Consider the following 13,187-nt stretch of genomic DNA (forward strand, 5'->3'; position numbering starts at 1 on the left):
AAGTTATATAGTCTTGCTATAAGCATTTTGCACAGCATGAACTGACGATTTTGTATCAGTCTCTTACATTAGAGTCACACTAAGAAGGGATCTTTTCACAGCAAATATAGAGAGGAGGAATGATTACAGCAACCAATAACTCTTTCTAAGTACCGTAAATAAGGGCATGTGAGTATTGCATTGTGATAGTTACATAAATGTGACCCTGTCCTTTAACTAAAAAAAATGGCAGCTGTGTCAGTATGAGAATATACTGCATTTAAAGGTTTTTACTCCTAAATATATCCTGCATGTACGGTTCAAGTTGTTAAATTTTCTTTTTTGGGTGTGTATATTTCACAACTGAACATTAATCAGACATTGTCTCTGTTGAAACTGGCTCCTTACATTTGTATTTTCTGTGTTTTTTTTTTTTTTTGTTTCACAGCAACATCCCCCAGAATTTCCATTCTCATCCAAATTGATTGTGGAACATCAGCACGACTGCAAACTTGTCTGTCCGGCGGGAACTCACCCCGTGTGTTTACATGTGCTGCAAACATGCATGCACATTCTCACACGCACTCTTGCTCTTTCTCACAGACTCACACATTTTGTAAACGTGCAGGGACACACTCCGCCAGCTGAATACAAACACACACCAGGCTCTGCTGGGCAAGGCGATAGATATACTGTCAGAAGAAACTTCCAGAAGGACCATTTAGCTTTCAGTGGATGATGCCATTCACATGCCTCCCTGACTGTCAAAAGGAATGCATTTACTTACACTCCCTCCGCTGGGAAAAAACTGTATTCTCTATATTCACTGCACAGATGATAGTTGCTCTTTTGTTTTATTCACCCATTCCTCTACACTCCATAGAGGGAGCAGAGTAAGTACAGAGAGACCAGTCAGTCAGGTTCTGGTTTGACAAGCTCCATGTCTTTACTTAATGACGCATACTGTGGTAACACAAAACGGCAAATGAACCGTTACTTCTCCACTTCCAGTGCTTCACATTACATCTGTATTCATCATCCACAGTTGGTTCATAAACTGACTCTGTAGCCCATAGCAAACACACACTTGCTGGAAAAAAAGATTTAAAAATGTAATTTAATTTGAGGAATCTGATATCATCTCAGACAAAGGACCTCCATAATCCCAATCACGATTAATCCGAAGGACTGAAGAACATTTGCACATATTCCATTCAGGCTCATTAAGAGCTAAGATCCTTGTTAATCTCTTGCAAAGGTCAGATTCAACAGACCGGTGAATTTGCGCTTTTCTGTTTGAGTACAGCTGAAGGGCTGGGTCTGGTCTCCGATTCATAACATAAAGAGGAACTCATATGGGTTTGCGCTCCTGGTCCCACAATTTTCACACCGTCACATGGATCACTGGTAAAAAACAGCTTCACATTTTGGGATCTCTCTCCTAACACCTCCTCACATTCTTAAAACCAAAGTCAGGCTGAAATGCGTCTCTACAGCTGCCCTCGTCTTCCAGCGCATACATGTGTGTGTGCAAATGTCAGCGTAAAAAACTGATGCTTAAACTTGCTGTGGAGCCTTGAGACCAGTTCAGGAAATGGGTTTTATTCTTTAAAGAGCCTGCATTTTTCCCACACTTCGTCATCACCATCATCATCATCATCATCATCTTCATATCATACAAAATGGTCACAAGACTGTATCCATAACAATGAAAATAGAGACAAATATTCAGACAGGCCATTTTTTGTACAACATATTGTCGTGAAATACAACACATATCATGGACTTCACTGTGTTTGTTTCATTTATAAAAATAAAAATAACATTTACGATAAAAACACGGTTTCACATTGGTGTTCTGACCTCTCTCGGTGTGGTAGTGGTTTGTGTTGAAGCTGTGGGTGGTGGATGTTGTGAGAAAGAGTAAATCAACGGGCTAATGCGGCACGTAAAGCTCGTCCTGGGAAAGCCTTTCCAAGCAGTTACTGTACACCTAGAGCGTTCACAAGCCAGTGATCCATGCACAATGGTCAATGTACTTTACAATTTATGTACATTATAGTAAAAAAGAAAAAAAAAATGTTCACAGAGCTGCAGTCCATCATACATATCGTCTCATGTCCCTCCTACACAGTATCTTTTTGAACGACCTCCTAAAGTCATTGTTGAAGATGGTGTAAATGATGGGGTTCAGCGCGCTGTTGCAATAGCCAAACCAGAAGAAGAACTTGAACAGGGTGTTGGGGACGGGGCAGGACTCGCACAGCGTCATCAGCATGTATGTAAAGAAAAAGGGAAACCAGCAGATGACAAACACTCCAATGACCACGGCCAGGACGAATGTGAAGCGTTTTTCTCGGTTCTGCCGGCCCTTCCAACGGCTGCCCTTGGTGCTCTGCACCCGCTTTGGGACCTCGTTGTCCCCGGGTTTGATTTGGCTCAGTTTGGTTTTCCCCTTGGCTGCTTTCTTTTTGATCGAGCAGGGATTGTTCATTTTGTGATCGGAGGAGGACGACTCCTCAATGTCCATCCCGTTGACCTCACCTTTCTCCTCGTGCGTTCCCTCTTCTCCTCCCACTCCTTCCTTCAGCTCGATGTCCCGCTCGCCGTTCAGCTTCTCGTGGCTGAGCTGGTCCTTGCCCTCACCTGCACCCAAGCCGTTCTCCTTCTGGTTGGCAGCAGCGATGGTGGCCGTCTTTGGCATCTCCTTGCGCTTCCTGTCCCCCGGTGGTGCCCGCGTCCTCTTTTTAGCAATCTGGTAGATCCGCACATAGACGAGGACCATAATGACGCAGGGGAGGAAGAAGGAGACGATGCAGGAGGAAATGACGTACCACTTGTCGTTGTTGATCTTGCAAACGGGTTCCTCCTCACTGTTTTCTTTCTCCATGGTGATTAGAGGCGGAAAGGAGATGAGGGCCGCGATGACCCACACGATGAAGATGATGCACTTGATGCGGCGCGGCGTCCTCTTCAGGTTGTACTCGATGGCCTGCGTGATGGACCAGTAGCGGTCTAAGCTGATGGCACAGAGGTGAGCGATGGAGGCGGTGCAGAAAAGAACATCAAGTGCCAGATATATCTCGCACCACACCTCGCCAAAGTACCAGTATCCCATGAGCTCGTTGGCCAAGGAGAAGGGCATGACGAGGGTAGCCACCAAAATGTCCGCTGATGCCAGAGACACCAAGAATAAGTTCTGCGGAGCCCTCAGGGCCCGGCTTGTAAACACAGCTATGACCACCAGCACGTTACCAAATACTGTCAGCAGGATCATGAGCCCCACCAGAACTGTGAGCGGCAGGGAGCTCCGGACGCTGTAAGAGGCCACTCCTGAAAGAGTCTGGTTGGTCTCGTTGTCAAACTCCATCGAAGCAGATTGGCCCGCTTCCTATTTGAGTTCACTTGAGGTTAACAAATATTATCCACCAGGAAGGACGGAGCTAGTAGCTCACAGCAGGGCTGAGAAATGAAGGAACTGCATCACTCCTCTGAGGCATTCCTGGATTTTTCCCTTTCATCGTGCACTACCTCCTCAAGTTAAAGCTCTTTTTTATTTACAAGGCTGTCAGTTCATCTGAAAATATGAAACAAGAGAAAAAAAAACAGATCTTTCAATGCTATTAAATCTTAATATGTTAATTATGACATGCATTTTTTTATTAGGACTATTAGCTACAGCATTAATTCAGCACAGGAAAAAAAAAACATATAAAGTGCTAAATAATCTTACCTGAGGCAGCAAGCAGTGACACAACCTCTCCAGTGCCAGAGACACACGGGCATTAAAAAACTGTCAGCGGGTAACTTCTTTAAGCAGATCAATAAGAAGCAAAGAAGATCCATGTGGCGGATGAAGCGTCAAGTCTTTCCTCTGTGTCTCCTCTCTCTCCCCACACAATGATCCCTGTGTTGCATCTAGTTGTGCTCAGCAGCGGACCTAATAAAGCGCTAATCATGTTATCCCGGGCGCTGCCGTGCTGCTGTCTGCGTGTGGAGTCTCTCTCCTCAGTGTTAACCAGTGCGCCACTCCCTCTCTTTATAGCCCGCACGCTGCAAAAAATGAGCCGCTCACCGGGTCACCGTGCGTCCACATCAGCAGCCATGTGTGTCTGACAACATGTGACACTGCAGAGCTTAATATCAGCTGGAAGTTTGCAGAGTAAGGAGGGAGACTACAAAAAGTTATGAGAATTAAGATCAAATAAAAACGTGGACATACAAGGCTGCATGTGGACAAAATAACTGGATCATATGAAGCCTACAACACAAAATCAGTATCAATAAGTATCTATAGGTTTAACATGCCTCAGCTTTTCTCACAATCATAATGATACACGTTTAATGCCCTGCAAAATATAGGATGGAGTCAGTTGAAAGGGGCCACTTGTTGGTCAATGATCATCAAATAAACTATGCATAAGAGCTAATGATATTTTTTATAAATTGGCTGAGTCAGAGGTCAATAACGTGGTCATATGTGAAGTATATACTCGATATATTTGTTATAAAAGTGAACCACATTATAACAGAGAGATAATTTCATGATCAACATAGATGTTATTCAAAGTGCTTCACATAAAGAAAAGAAATCCATTAGAACATTTTTAAAAATATTTTAAAAAAGGAAAATAAATTAAATAAAAACAATAAAATCTGATTTAAAAAATGTGTCACAACAGAATCAAATTCAGTGAAAGATATAAAAGTACAGAGGAGGAAATCAAAGGCAGAGTTTTTTCATTTAGATGTGAAAGTGGTTAAAGTCGGGGGCGTTTAAGCTCATCAGGAAGTTAGTTTGTGAGTAAAATAAAACAAGACACATGTTGTGTTTGATCATAACGCTCCAATGACATCCAGACACTTCAGTGCTTCACATTGTGATCAGTTATATCACTTCAAAGCCTGATCTAATGTCGGTTGGTTTGGGTGGAAATAGCCTACAGATGCAGAGAATTTCTATTTAAATCTCTTTACACCTTTTATTCTCCATAGAAAGTGAGGTTAAAATCAATTCTGCTGGTGTCATTGGACTCAGTTTTCATATTTAACAGTTTCAGTGTCGGGATCGACTTCATTTGTTCTGGAAAAGTCAAACTGAATAAGACACAATACATCACCTTGTTGCACACGTTTGTTTCACAGACTTTAAACAGATACTATGTTTTAAAGAGTAAACTACTCGACCTGTTGGGACAGACATTTTTTGCAGTGCAGCTGCTAGACTCGGTTGCTTAGCAGCAACCAGAGCCACACGTGCATATCACCAGAGAGGCATTTTATCACTTTGTCCCAACTTAATTCACAGCCACCTCATGTGCAACACACGAGGGAGTCCCCAAAACTTTGTCATGAGCAGACACGTTCACACATCCTGTATTTGATAAAGTCTCCCGAAGGAAACATGTGAGGAGGAACTTTGATGTGACTTTAATGTACAAGCAGGTCCAGGCTGTTATTTCTAAAGCTACACCTGACATCTCCGAGTACAAACAGCTGAAGATGCATAATACACATCCAAACACATAGTGTGTATTTAGTGAACTCAGTGTTGCAAATGAACCGATGATTGACGTCAGTTTTTACAAGACAAATATTGATTCTCACCTGACACTTGCAGTCATTTGTCCTGTGTTGTTTGACTAGATTATATTTGGCTGTCAAATGATATGAACATCATGTCTGTGAAGAACTGGTTCCTTATTTAATTTCCCCAGTAAGTCAACTCTTAAAAACAAGATTATTAAAACTATAATATGTTGATAATCAAGTTTATCAGATCAAAATGTTTGTATTAGATGCATATGAATTAAATCAGATGTAGGTGTGCAGGTCAATGTGTGTAATATAAAACTGAGAATGTAAGAAAATGTATAAAAATATAAAAAATTGTTACTACTTCTGGATAATGTTTAAGTAAATTGCTCAGTTTTTTTAAATAACACAAGTTCAAATAGGTTAAATGCCTCAGCTTGTAGCCAATATCAGCTTTGCAAAATCTACAGGACATGAAAACGATCAATATCACATTAATTCTCTCCCACAGATCTGTACACTGGTTATCAACTTAATCAACAAAGATAAACAACATTTCTTCAGATTTCATCCATCAGGGGAACCCTCATTTTGCAAACTCTTGAAGTTTTCCGAGAACCCGAGCCTGTGCTCACCACAAAGGCTTCGACCCTCAGTTAAACGTTTAGTTGCCTGTGCTCCACTTTTGTGGTAAATTTTAATTCACTCTGGGAGGGTGACTTAGAGGAGGAAATTCCTGAGGAACTGTGGGAGAGTACACTCCTCACCATCAGCCTGTGGTCAGATGTGATACATGACTCAGCATCGTCCCCAGTGGATAGAAGATCCATATCGGGCTTTTTTTCACAGAACACATTTTGACTCGGCACAGTCGGAAAATCACAGGTGTAAATAATCAAAGGCATGATGGCTGAGTTCCATTTAGCTGCTTCAGTTTCAGGCTCCTGCTATAGACCTTTTTCACATTTGATTTGTCACGGCAGGAAAAGCACAGGTGTTACTTATAGCTTTAACGAACCAGTGAGCAGTGAGCCAGACGGAAGTCGTGATTCATGTTATTTATTACACCTGTGCTACGATAAGTTAAAATCTCTGTCAACTTACTGGAGCACTTGAACAGAACTCAGCTTAATGTTATTAGTGGCACCTGTGCAGCCAAAATGTTTGCAGTGAAAAAAGGCCCGTCTGTGATTGGTGCTTCCTAAATCCTTCTACTCACAAGGTGAGATCACGTTTCCACGAAATTTCCCTGCACCGGGCTCCTAGAAAGGACGTGGTGTCACGTTTCTGATGTGGCTAATGAATAAATATCGATTATATTGGTGACAAACTGTTAACAATATCTAAGAATGAGTAGTCTGGTAGTGTGTTAATGTTCTACAAATGGTGATGAAGCACAGGAGAATAATAATTTCACTATTTCCAAACACTGTGCAGCAGTGTTTCTGTTGGCTGACCGAGCACATCCGTCCCGGTCAAAGTTGAGTAACAGTGAACTTTGACCTGTGAAGCCGGCTGGACATCACACCAAAACAGTAAACACATGCTGGAATTTTTTCCGTCAGACAGGCTTCAGGAGAGGTGATTGGGAAACAGAGCGAATATTCACACGACAGAAATGTAAAGTGACAGCAGCTTTACACACATTTTGTTCCTGTCTCTTCCTACATCACACATTTCCTGAATTTAAAGGTGACTTGCTGGTCTTTACACTACGTGTTTATGGTGCTGGGATAGAAACTCTCAGCTGTCTCTGTCTGTGGATCAATAATTTCCTTTAATTTGCAAATCTGAAGAAAAGGATCAATACTCAAACAGACCAGTTTTAAAGTCTTTACAATTCCAGTCTGATCCAAATTGATGCACTTATTATAATTTTTTTTTTTTTTTAAATAATTCAAAGCAAATTGAATAGTTGAAGAGCAGCATTTATATAAGCTGAACATAACCACACTTTCCTTTTTCTTTTTCTTGTCTGTCTGACCTTGATTATGTATCTTTCTTATAAAATTCAATTTCACTTTTTTAAGTTACTGAATGCAATTTCTGCTTCTATTTCTATCTCTATTTGGTAACAGTATATTTTAAAGGTCTGTAACTTCCAAAAAAAATTGCTGTTTGGTACATACAGAAGGTTATTATAAGGAAATGAGGACAGCATTCAATTATACTTCAATTTAATTAACTCCAATCAATTGCCAGCAAACACTCCAGTCTCTTCAGTCAGTGCACATTTATCTTCAAGCAACCATATAAATCAACATATATGAATAATTAAGTTTACAATAATAAATTAATAATGAATTAACATTTACTTTAACATTTATACTTCTAATGTCTTTTTTTATATATACCTTATGTCCAAATAATTAAAGTGTGGTTGCAAAAACAAACCAGGATCTCAAGGACTCACTTGTCTTTGGACATGCACCTGAGCATGACAGGGCTGACGTCACACGGTGACACCGTTTGTGAGGAAGATGATGTTTCATCTGAACCTGCTCTCCCCTACTGAGCAGGACATGGCGGTATGGACTTTCATAAAGGGGGTTAACTGACATAAATTTACACTTTGCAGAAACTATAACGCATCATTTTCGATGCTAATGTTCGTTCCTGCACTTTAATAACAACCAGCTGAAGTCGAGACGACTCTGTGAAACGTGCAAAGGGCTTTTAGGTGGAAGTGTTTGAATATTCAAAGCGGCACAGAGCTCATATCAGCCTGATAATCCCGTCTGTCCAGGCTGGCGACATAACAGCAGCCGCACTGACACTGGACTGACTGTTTTGGGGTAAACAGTGGTTTTGTCGTGGCGCTTGTTGACGCATGAGGGCGCAGACAAAGCGCAATGATACAGTGACACCTGTCGTCTCCTCTAAGAGCCCACCAGCTTCAGCCTGCAGCGGGACGTGAGCTGGGGATTATGTTTACAGAGGGATGACAACTTGGACATCAGTCGGCTCAGGGTTTTCTTACAACTACTTTTTTTTTGTCTTGGAGTCCCTTTAGTGATGCAGAAGAAGACTAAAAGGAGGAAAACTGCTCCGTATCAGCACCATACAGATAAAACTAAACATACGATATGAGAGTCTCATATTATTCTCCCAACAGACAGGGCTGATTTATACGATTATGACTTTGAATGAGTGTATTGACGCTCCAGTATTACAGAATTACAGCTTCTTCCTTCCAATAATATAAAACCTTTAATTGACCAGCAGGGGGCGGTGTTGCACTGGAGCAGCCACACAGCGCTGAAAGGAAACATATTGATTTAATATATGTACCTTTTATACCATCTTTGATTACATATCATGTATTGCATACTGTATGTGCAGGTTGATTCTCTGAATAACTGAGTAACTGAACAGGAGGACAAATAATCAAAACGATGTGTACATTTTCACTTGAGTTTAAGAGCTGCTGTAGAAGAGAACAGGTTCAGCTCTAACAGGACAGAAACAAGTCAGCTCAGCAGGTTACACAGGAAGATGTTTCTTCACGTTTTCATCTGTTTTGCAGGTTTTTGTCACTGATGGGTTACATAAAGACATCAAGGATATAATTCAGATACTCACACAGATATTTCACACATCAAGAAGACCTTCATCACAACAGTTCAAGTCCCCTTTGAAATTTTAGCAATGATGAGGGTTTGGTAACTGCATAATGATTTTTATACCTCTTTAGTGTCATATTACTCTAAGCACATTTCCCCTATTCTAAGTTTCTTTTCTTTTTTAAAGTATTTTTGAATGAATGGAAACCAGTGCAGCCTGTTCTCTCCGGGTTGAGACAGAAGCTTCGCATCTTAAATGATACTAATATACCAAACTCAGCTGTTAGGATTTTAAAGATTGTCTTATTTCACAGGTCCTGGCTACCTGTTGCTCTTCAAGTTCATTACAAATTCTACTGGCTACTTTTAAAGGCCAGAGAAGTTATATTTCTGACCTTTTGTTGCTTTATGTGCCCTCCTGCTCTCTGAGATCCTCAGATGTCTCATCTGGTGGTTCAGGTCTAGACTTCCACACAAAGGTGACTGAGCCTTCACAGTTTGGCCTCCTAGACTTTGGGTTGGATGTCTGCAGAGACCAGAGCTGCAAACTTTATTCTTTTTAACACCCTTTATAAGAATTGCTTTTCAGTGAATTATTTATTTTATGATCTTTTATTGATTATATTGTTTAAATCTTTTGTTTTATTTGTGACCTCTATTGGAACACACTTTATAACTGTGTTTAGAAAAGTTCTATATAAATAAAGTTTTATGATTATATTATTATCATTAGTACAGTCTTTTGATTATGTGATATAAGGCTGCAACTAATGATTATCTTCATTATTGATTAATCTCATTTATTTTCTCAATTAATCAATTAGTTGTTTGGTCCATAATGTTCACGGTGACGTCATCAAACGTCTTGTTTTGACGTCTTGTTTACTGTCATAGAGAACTAAAGAAACCAGAAAATATTCACATTTAATAAGCTGGAATCAGAGAATTTGGACTTAAAAAAAAAAAAAAGACTCAAAACAATTAATTGATTATCAAAATAGTTAGCGATCAATTTAATAGTTAGCAACTAATCGATTATTTGTTGCAGATCTAATGTGATGATACATTTAGCATCAAATGTCAAACAATGGAGAAGTTTTTTTCCTCTCCAAAAGTATAAATGGCCTCTATTGACTTGTTAAGAAACTATAATTAAGTGTTTTTTGCAGTCGACAACCAATATTTTCATGTTGTTTCCATTTTAATAGAGATGTAAACAGGGAAACATAAAAAGGTGAAAATCAAAGCAAAACACAGGAATCACTCTCTTGTCACGTGCTGTTTCGTGAAACGGACATGAACCCATTCTACACATCATAAATTTGTAAATATTTATCGGTTTATTACAGTTAAAAAGATGTATGTACATACAGAACATCACCAAACATGGTCATTTTCACCCATTTGCAAAGTGGCACTCTGCAACTAGTTGCTTTCAGGATAACTGTCTTACAATGGGGCGGCATTGATTAAGTTTGTCATTTTACAACCAAGCACACAAATCGGTGTATTTTTTCCTCTTTTTCATTTGCCAAATAATACTTAGTAAAAGGCATATATATCCAAAATAAAACAACAGAAGGATGCTTAGTAAAACAAGTTGACGTTGAATTGCTGGTCCAAATCCAAGTTCCTGCTGCCAACGCGCGGCTTTGTTATGTACACAGGTAGAAACACCTCCGACTGGATCTTGGTCACTGTGGTTAGCAATGAAGACTCACATAGAGGTAGTCATGTCTGCATCTGCTCATCCAGTCAAGAGACAACTGACCCAGAAACTTTGCGCTGAACATCTGTTAAATCCGTGTACCCAGATCCCTTTGCTGACATTAAAAGAAAAAAAAAAAAAAAAAAAAAAGGAAAACTGATTATCTGTCGTTGTTGATTTAATCAAATGGTCATAAAGGTTTTGCTTGGTGCGCGTAAGGCAGTCAAGTAAATGTATGGAGATACTATAGAGGGGTGTGTGTGTGTGTGTGTGCGTGGGTGGGATTCAGGGTGTCAGGTAGGTACGCGGTGGGGAAAACAGCTGACGACTTCGCGTTAAAGGGCCATTCCACCAAAACTGACCACAAGAAGTGGACATTTATGTAGTTATGTGCTCTCGAGATGAGAAACATGTGACTCAATATCTTAACTTAACTTTCAAAATTCATATTTGTGTCTAACAAGAGTCATTATTTCCTTGTAATTAACTACAGATGCTTGATATGAGCATTGTTAAAAAATATGTCTCTTAAAGGTTAAATTAACTTTCAACCATCAGTGTGTGTCAGATCTTCCTAACTCAACTCAAAACTGATTTATGATAATAATATAAGAAAAAAAATCATCTACTAATTTCTGTTTAGAATAACAATGCAAGTCAGTTTTGGTGAAATTCCCCTTTAATGCCAAAGACAAGTGAGACGCAGGCTAATGCACATCCACTTGGTAGCATAATGGCATTGTCTTCCATTGCACTCTGTTGTCTTTTTTTTTTTTTTTTTTTTTTTTTTTTGTCAAACTCTCGTCACATTACAGATTTGTAATACTGAGTCTACCGTAACGTCAGATTACTGTACAGAGTAAAAGGAAAAAAATAAGACAGAAAGAAACTAGACCCAAATTTACATCGTAACGACCAGTTGCTTGTCAAGTACAGTCAGTGGCCATAGACACAAGGAATAGCCAAACAAACACATTAAAAAAAAAAAAAAAAAAAAAAAAAAAAAAAAAAAAAAAAAAAAGACCATTAAGGCTGCTTGTCAATGTAGATTAAGTAGGATAAGCATTGACACACAATGCTTCGATACCCTTTGCAATATACAAAAAGGGAGCATTTGCAGATACACCAAAACAGCCACTAAATCCAAGTCCTCTATGCAAAACGCCCGATTCTGACCCAGACAAATCATGTCAAATATGTTTTCAACATGCTTGTTTTCCTGTACAAAATAACCAGGCAAGAAAAAAGTTGTATGATCCAGAAAGTAAAAAGCAAAAAGGAGCGAAATGACTTTGATTCTGCGATGCTCTCCATGGCCTCAAATCACAGACAATAGAAAAATAAACACCAATTATACTCCACTTAAGTTTGGATGCACCAGTATGCAATACATCGTCATCACTTTTTTTTTGATCCAATAACAGGTCACACCTCCAACTGAACGGGCCAGTCGATGATCATCATCTCCTCCTCCTCCTTCATCCTCCTCCTCCTCTTCTTCCTCCTCTACAGCACGTTTAAACTACATTCCAGGATCTGATAAACGTTCTCCGGTCGATTAAGCCCATTTTAGTTTCTTCCCACCTCTCCCACACCTCTTCTCAGCGTCTTCATACACATGGCGTTTCTCAACCTCGCAAAATGGCACATGAAGAAGAAAAAAAAAAAAAAAAAAGTAAAAACAGAGAGACTGAATGTAAAAATGGGTCACAGCACTCTCGCTGCATACCTAATGCACATCTCACTTTTGAGTACTCGTTGAAGGCATTTTTCACACAATTGTTTACAGCTAAAAGTAAATACACACAAAAAAAACTTCCAAAGCTTTTTATATAAAACCCAGGAATGCAATGCCTCCGGTGTGTTGTTGAGCGTGAACACAGAAAGCCCTTTTTACAATTTTTTTTTTTTTTTTTTTTTTTTTGTGTGTGTGTGTCTTTTTCCGACAGTCTTGTACTGTAACTGCGTTAAGCTCAAATATGCACCTTGTTGTGTTGTCTCATCGTTGTGTCCAAACGATTTGATCTGTGTGAAAACCACCGGGCCTGACCCCAAATCAACAAAAAAAAGGGGGGTCAGTGGATTTGTCCCTCGTCAGGTTTTTTTTTTTGAGTGAAGTCTGTTATCGGTGTTGGGAGTGGATCGTTTTTTTTTCCCGCCTCCCTCACCCCACCCATCAACCCACCCCACCTCCTGTCATGTACAGCATATGTTTCAGTCCACGAAAAAAGCAGCAACAGGTTCTGCTGGTAAATTAGAAGCAGCGGTACATTGTTGTCCCCCTCGTCCCCCCCTCTCTCCTCCTCCCCCCTCCCGACCCGACCTGGAGGTGAGCTGCGGCGCTCCTCGTCGCTCCTCCGCCACAGCCCACAAAAAACACACCAAGCTGCTGCAAAAAAAGT

The 13,187-nt window shown here is 40.0% G+C and overlaps 1 protein-coding gene and 1 long non-coding RNA gene across 2 annotated transcripts; both read right to left on the reverse strand.

Annotated features, from left to right (window-relative positions):
• Window positions 1-901: 901 nt before the first annotated feature.
• Window positions 902-9,106, reverse strand: adra2a (adrenoceptor alpha 2A). The gene is made up of 3 exons (XM_042424023.1): window positions 7,928-9,106; window positions 3,713-4,154; window positions 902-3,556 (listed from the first exon to the last, which is right to left on the reverse strand). Exon 3 carries the CDS (start codon window positions 3,347-3,349, stop codon window positions 2,081-2,083), a length of 1,269 nt encoding a protein of 422 aa, XP_042279957.1. The 5' UTR covers window positions 3,350-3,556; window positions 3,713-4,154; window positions 7,928-9,106; the 3' UTR covers window positions 902-2,080.
• Window positions 9,107-10,394: 1,288 nt separating this feature from the next.
• Window positions 10,395-12,920, reverse strand: LOC121882904. The gene is made up of 2 exons (XR_006092186.1): window positions 12,217-12,920; window positions 10,395-10,900 (listed from the first exon to the last, which is right to left on the reverse strand). It is a non-coding gene; the product is annotated as an uncharacterized LOC121882904 (long non-coding RNA).
• Window positions 12,921-13,187: the final 267 nt, after the last annotated feature.

This window comes from Thunnus maccoyii, chromosome 2 (assembly GCF_910596095.1).
Source record: "Thunnus maccoyii chromosome 2, fThuMac1.1, whole genome shotgun sequence".
NCBI lineage: Eukaryota > Metazoa > Chordata > Actinopteri > Scombriformes > Scombridae > Thunnus > Thunnus maccoyii.

Bases quoted from the DNA above. Each gene is read 5' to 3' on its own strand.
- adra2a (XM_042424023.1), bottom strand. From the start codon at position 3,349: ATGGAGTTTGACAACGAGACCAACCAGACTCTTTCAGGAGTGGCCTCT.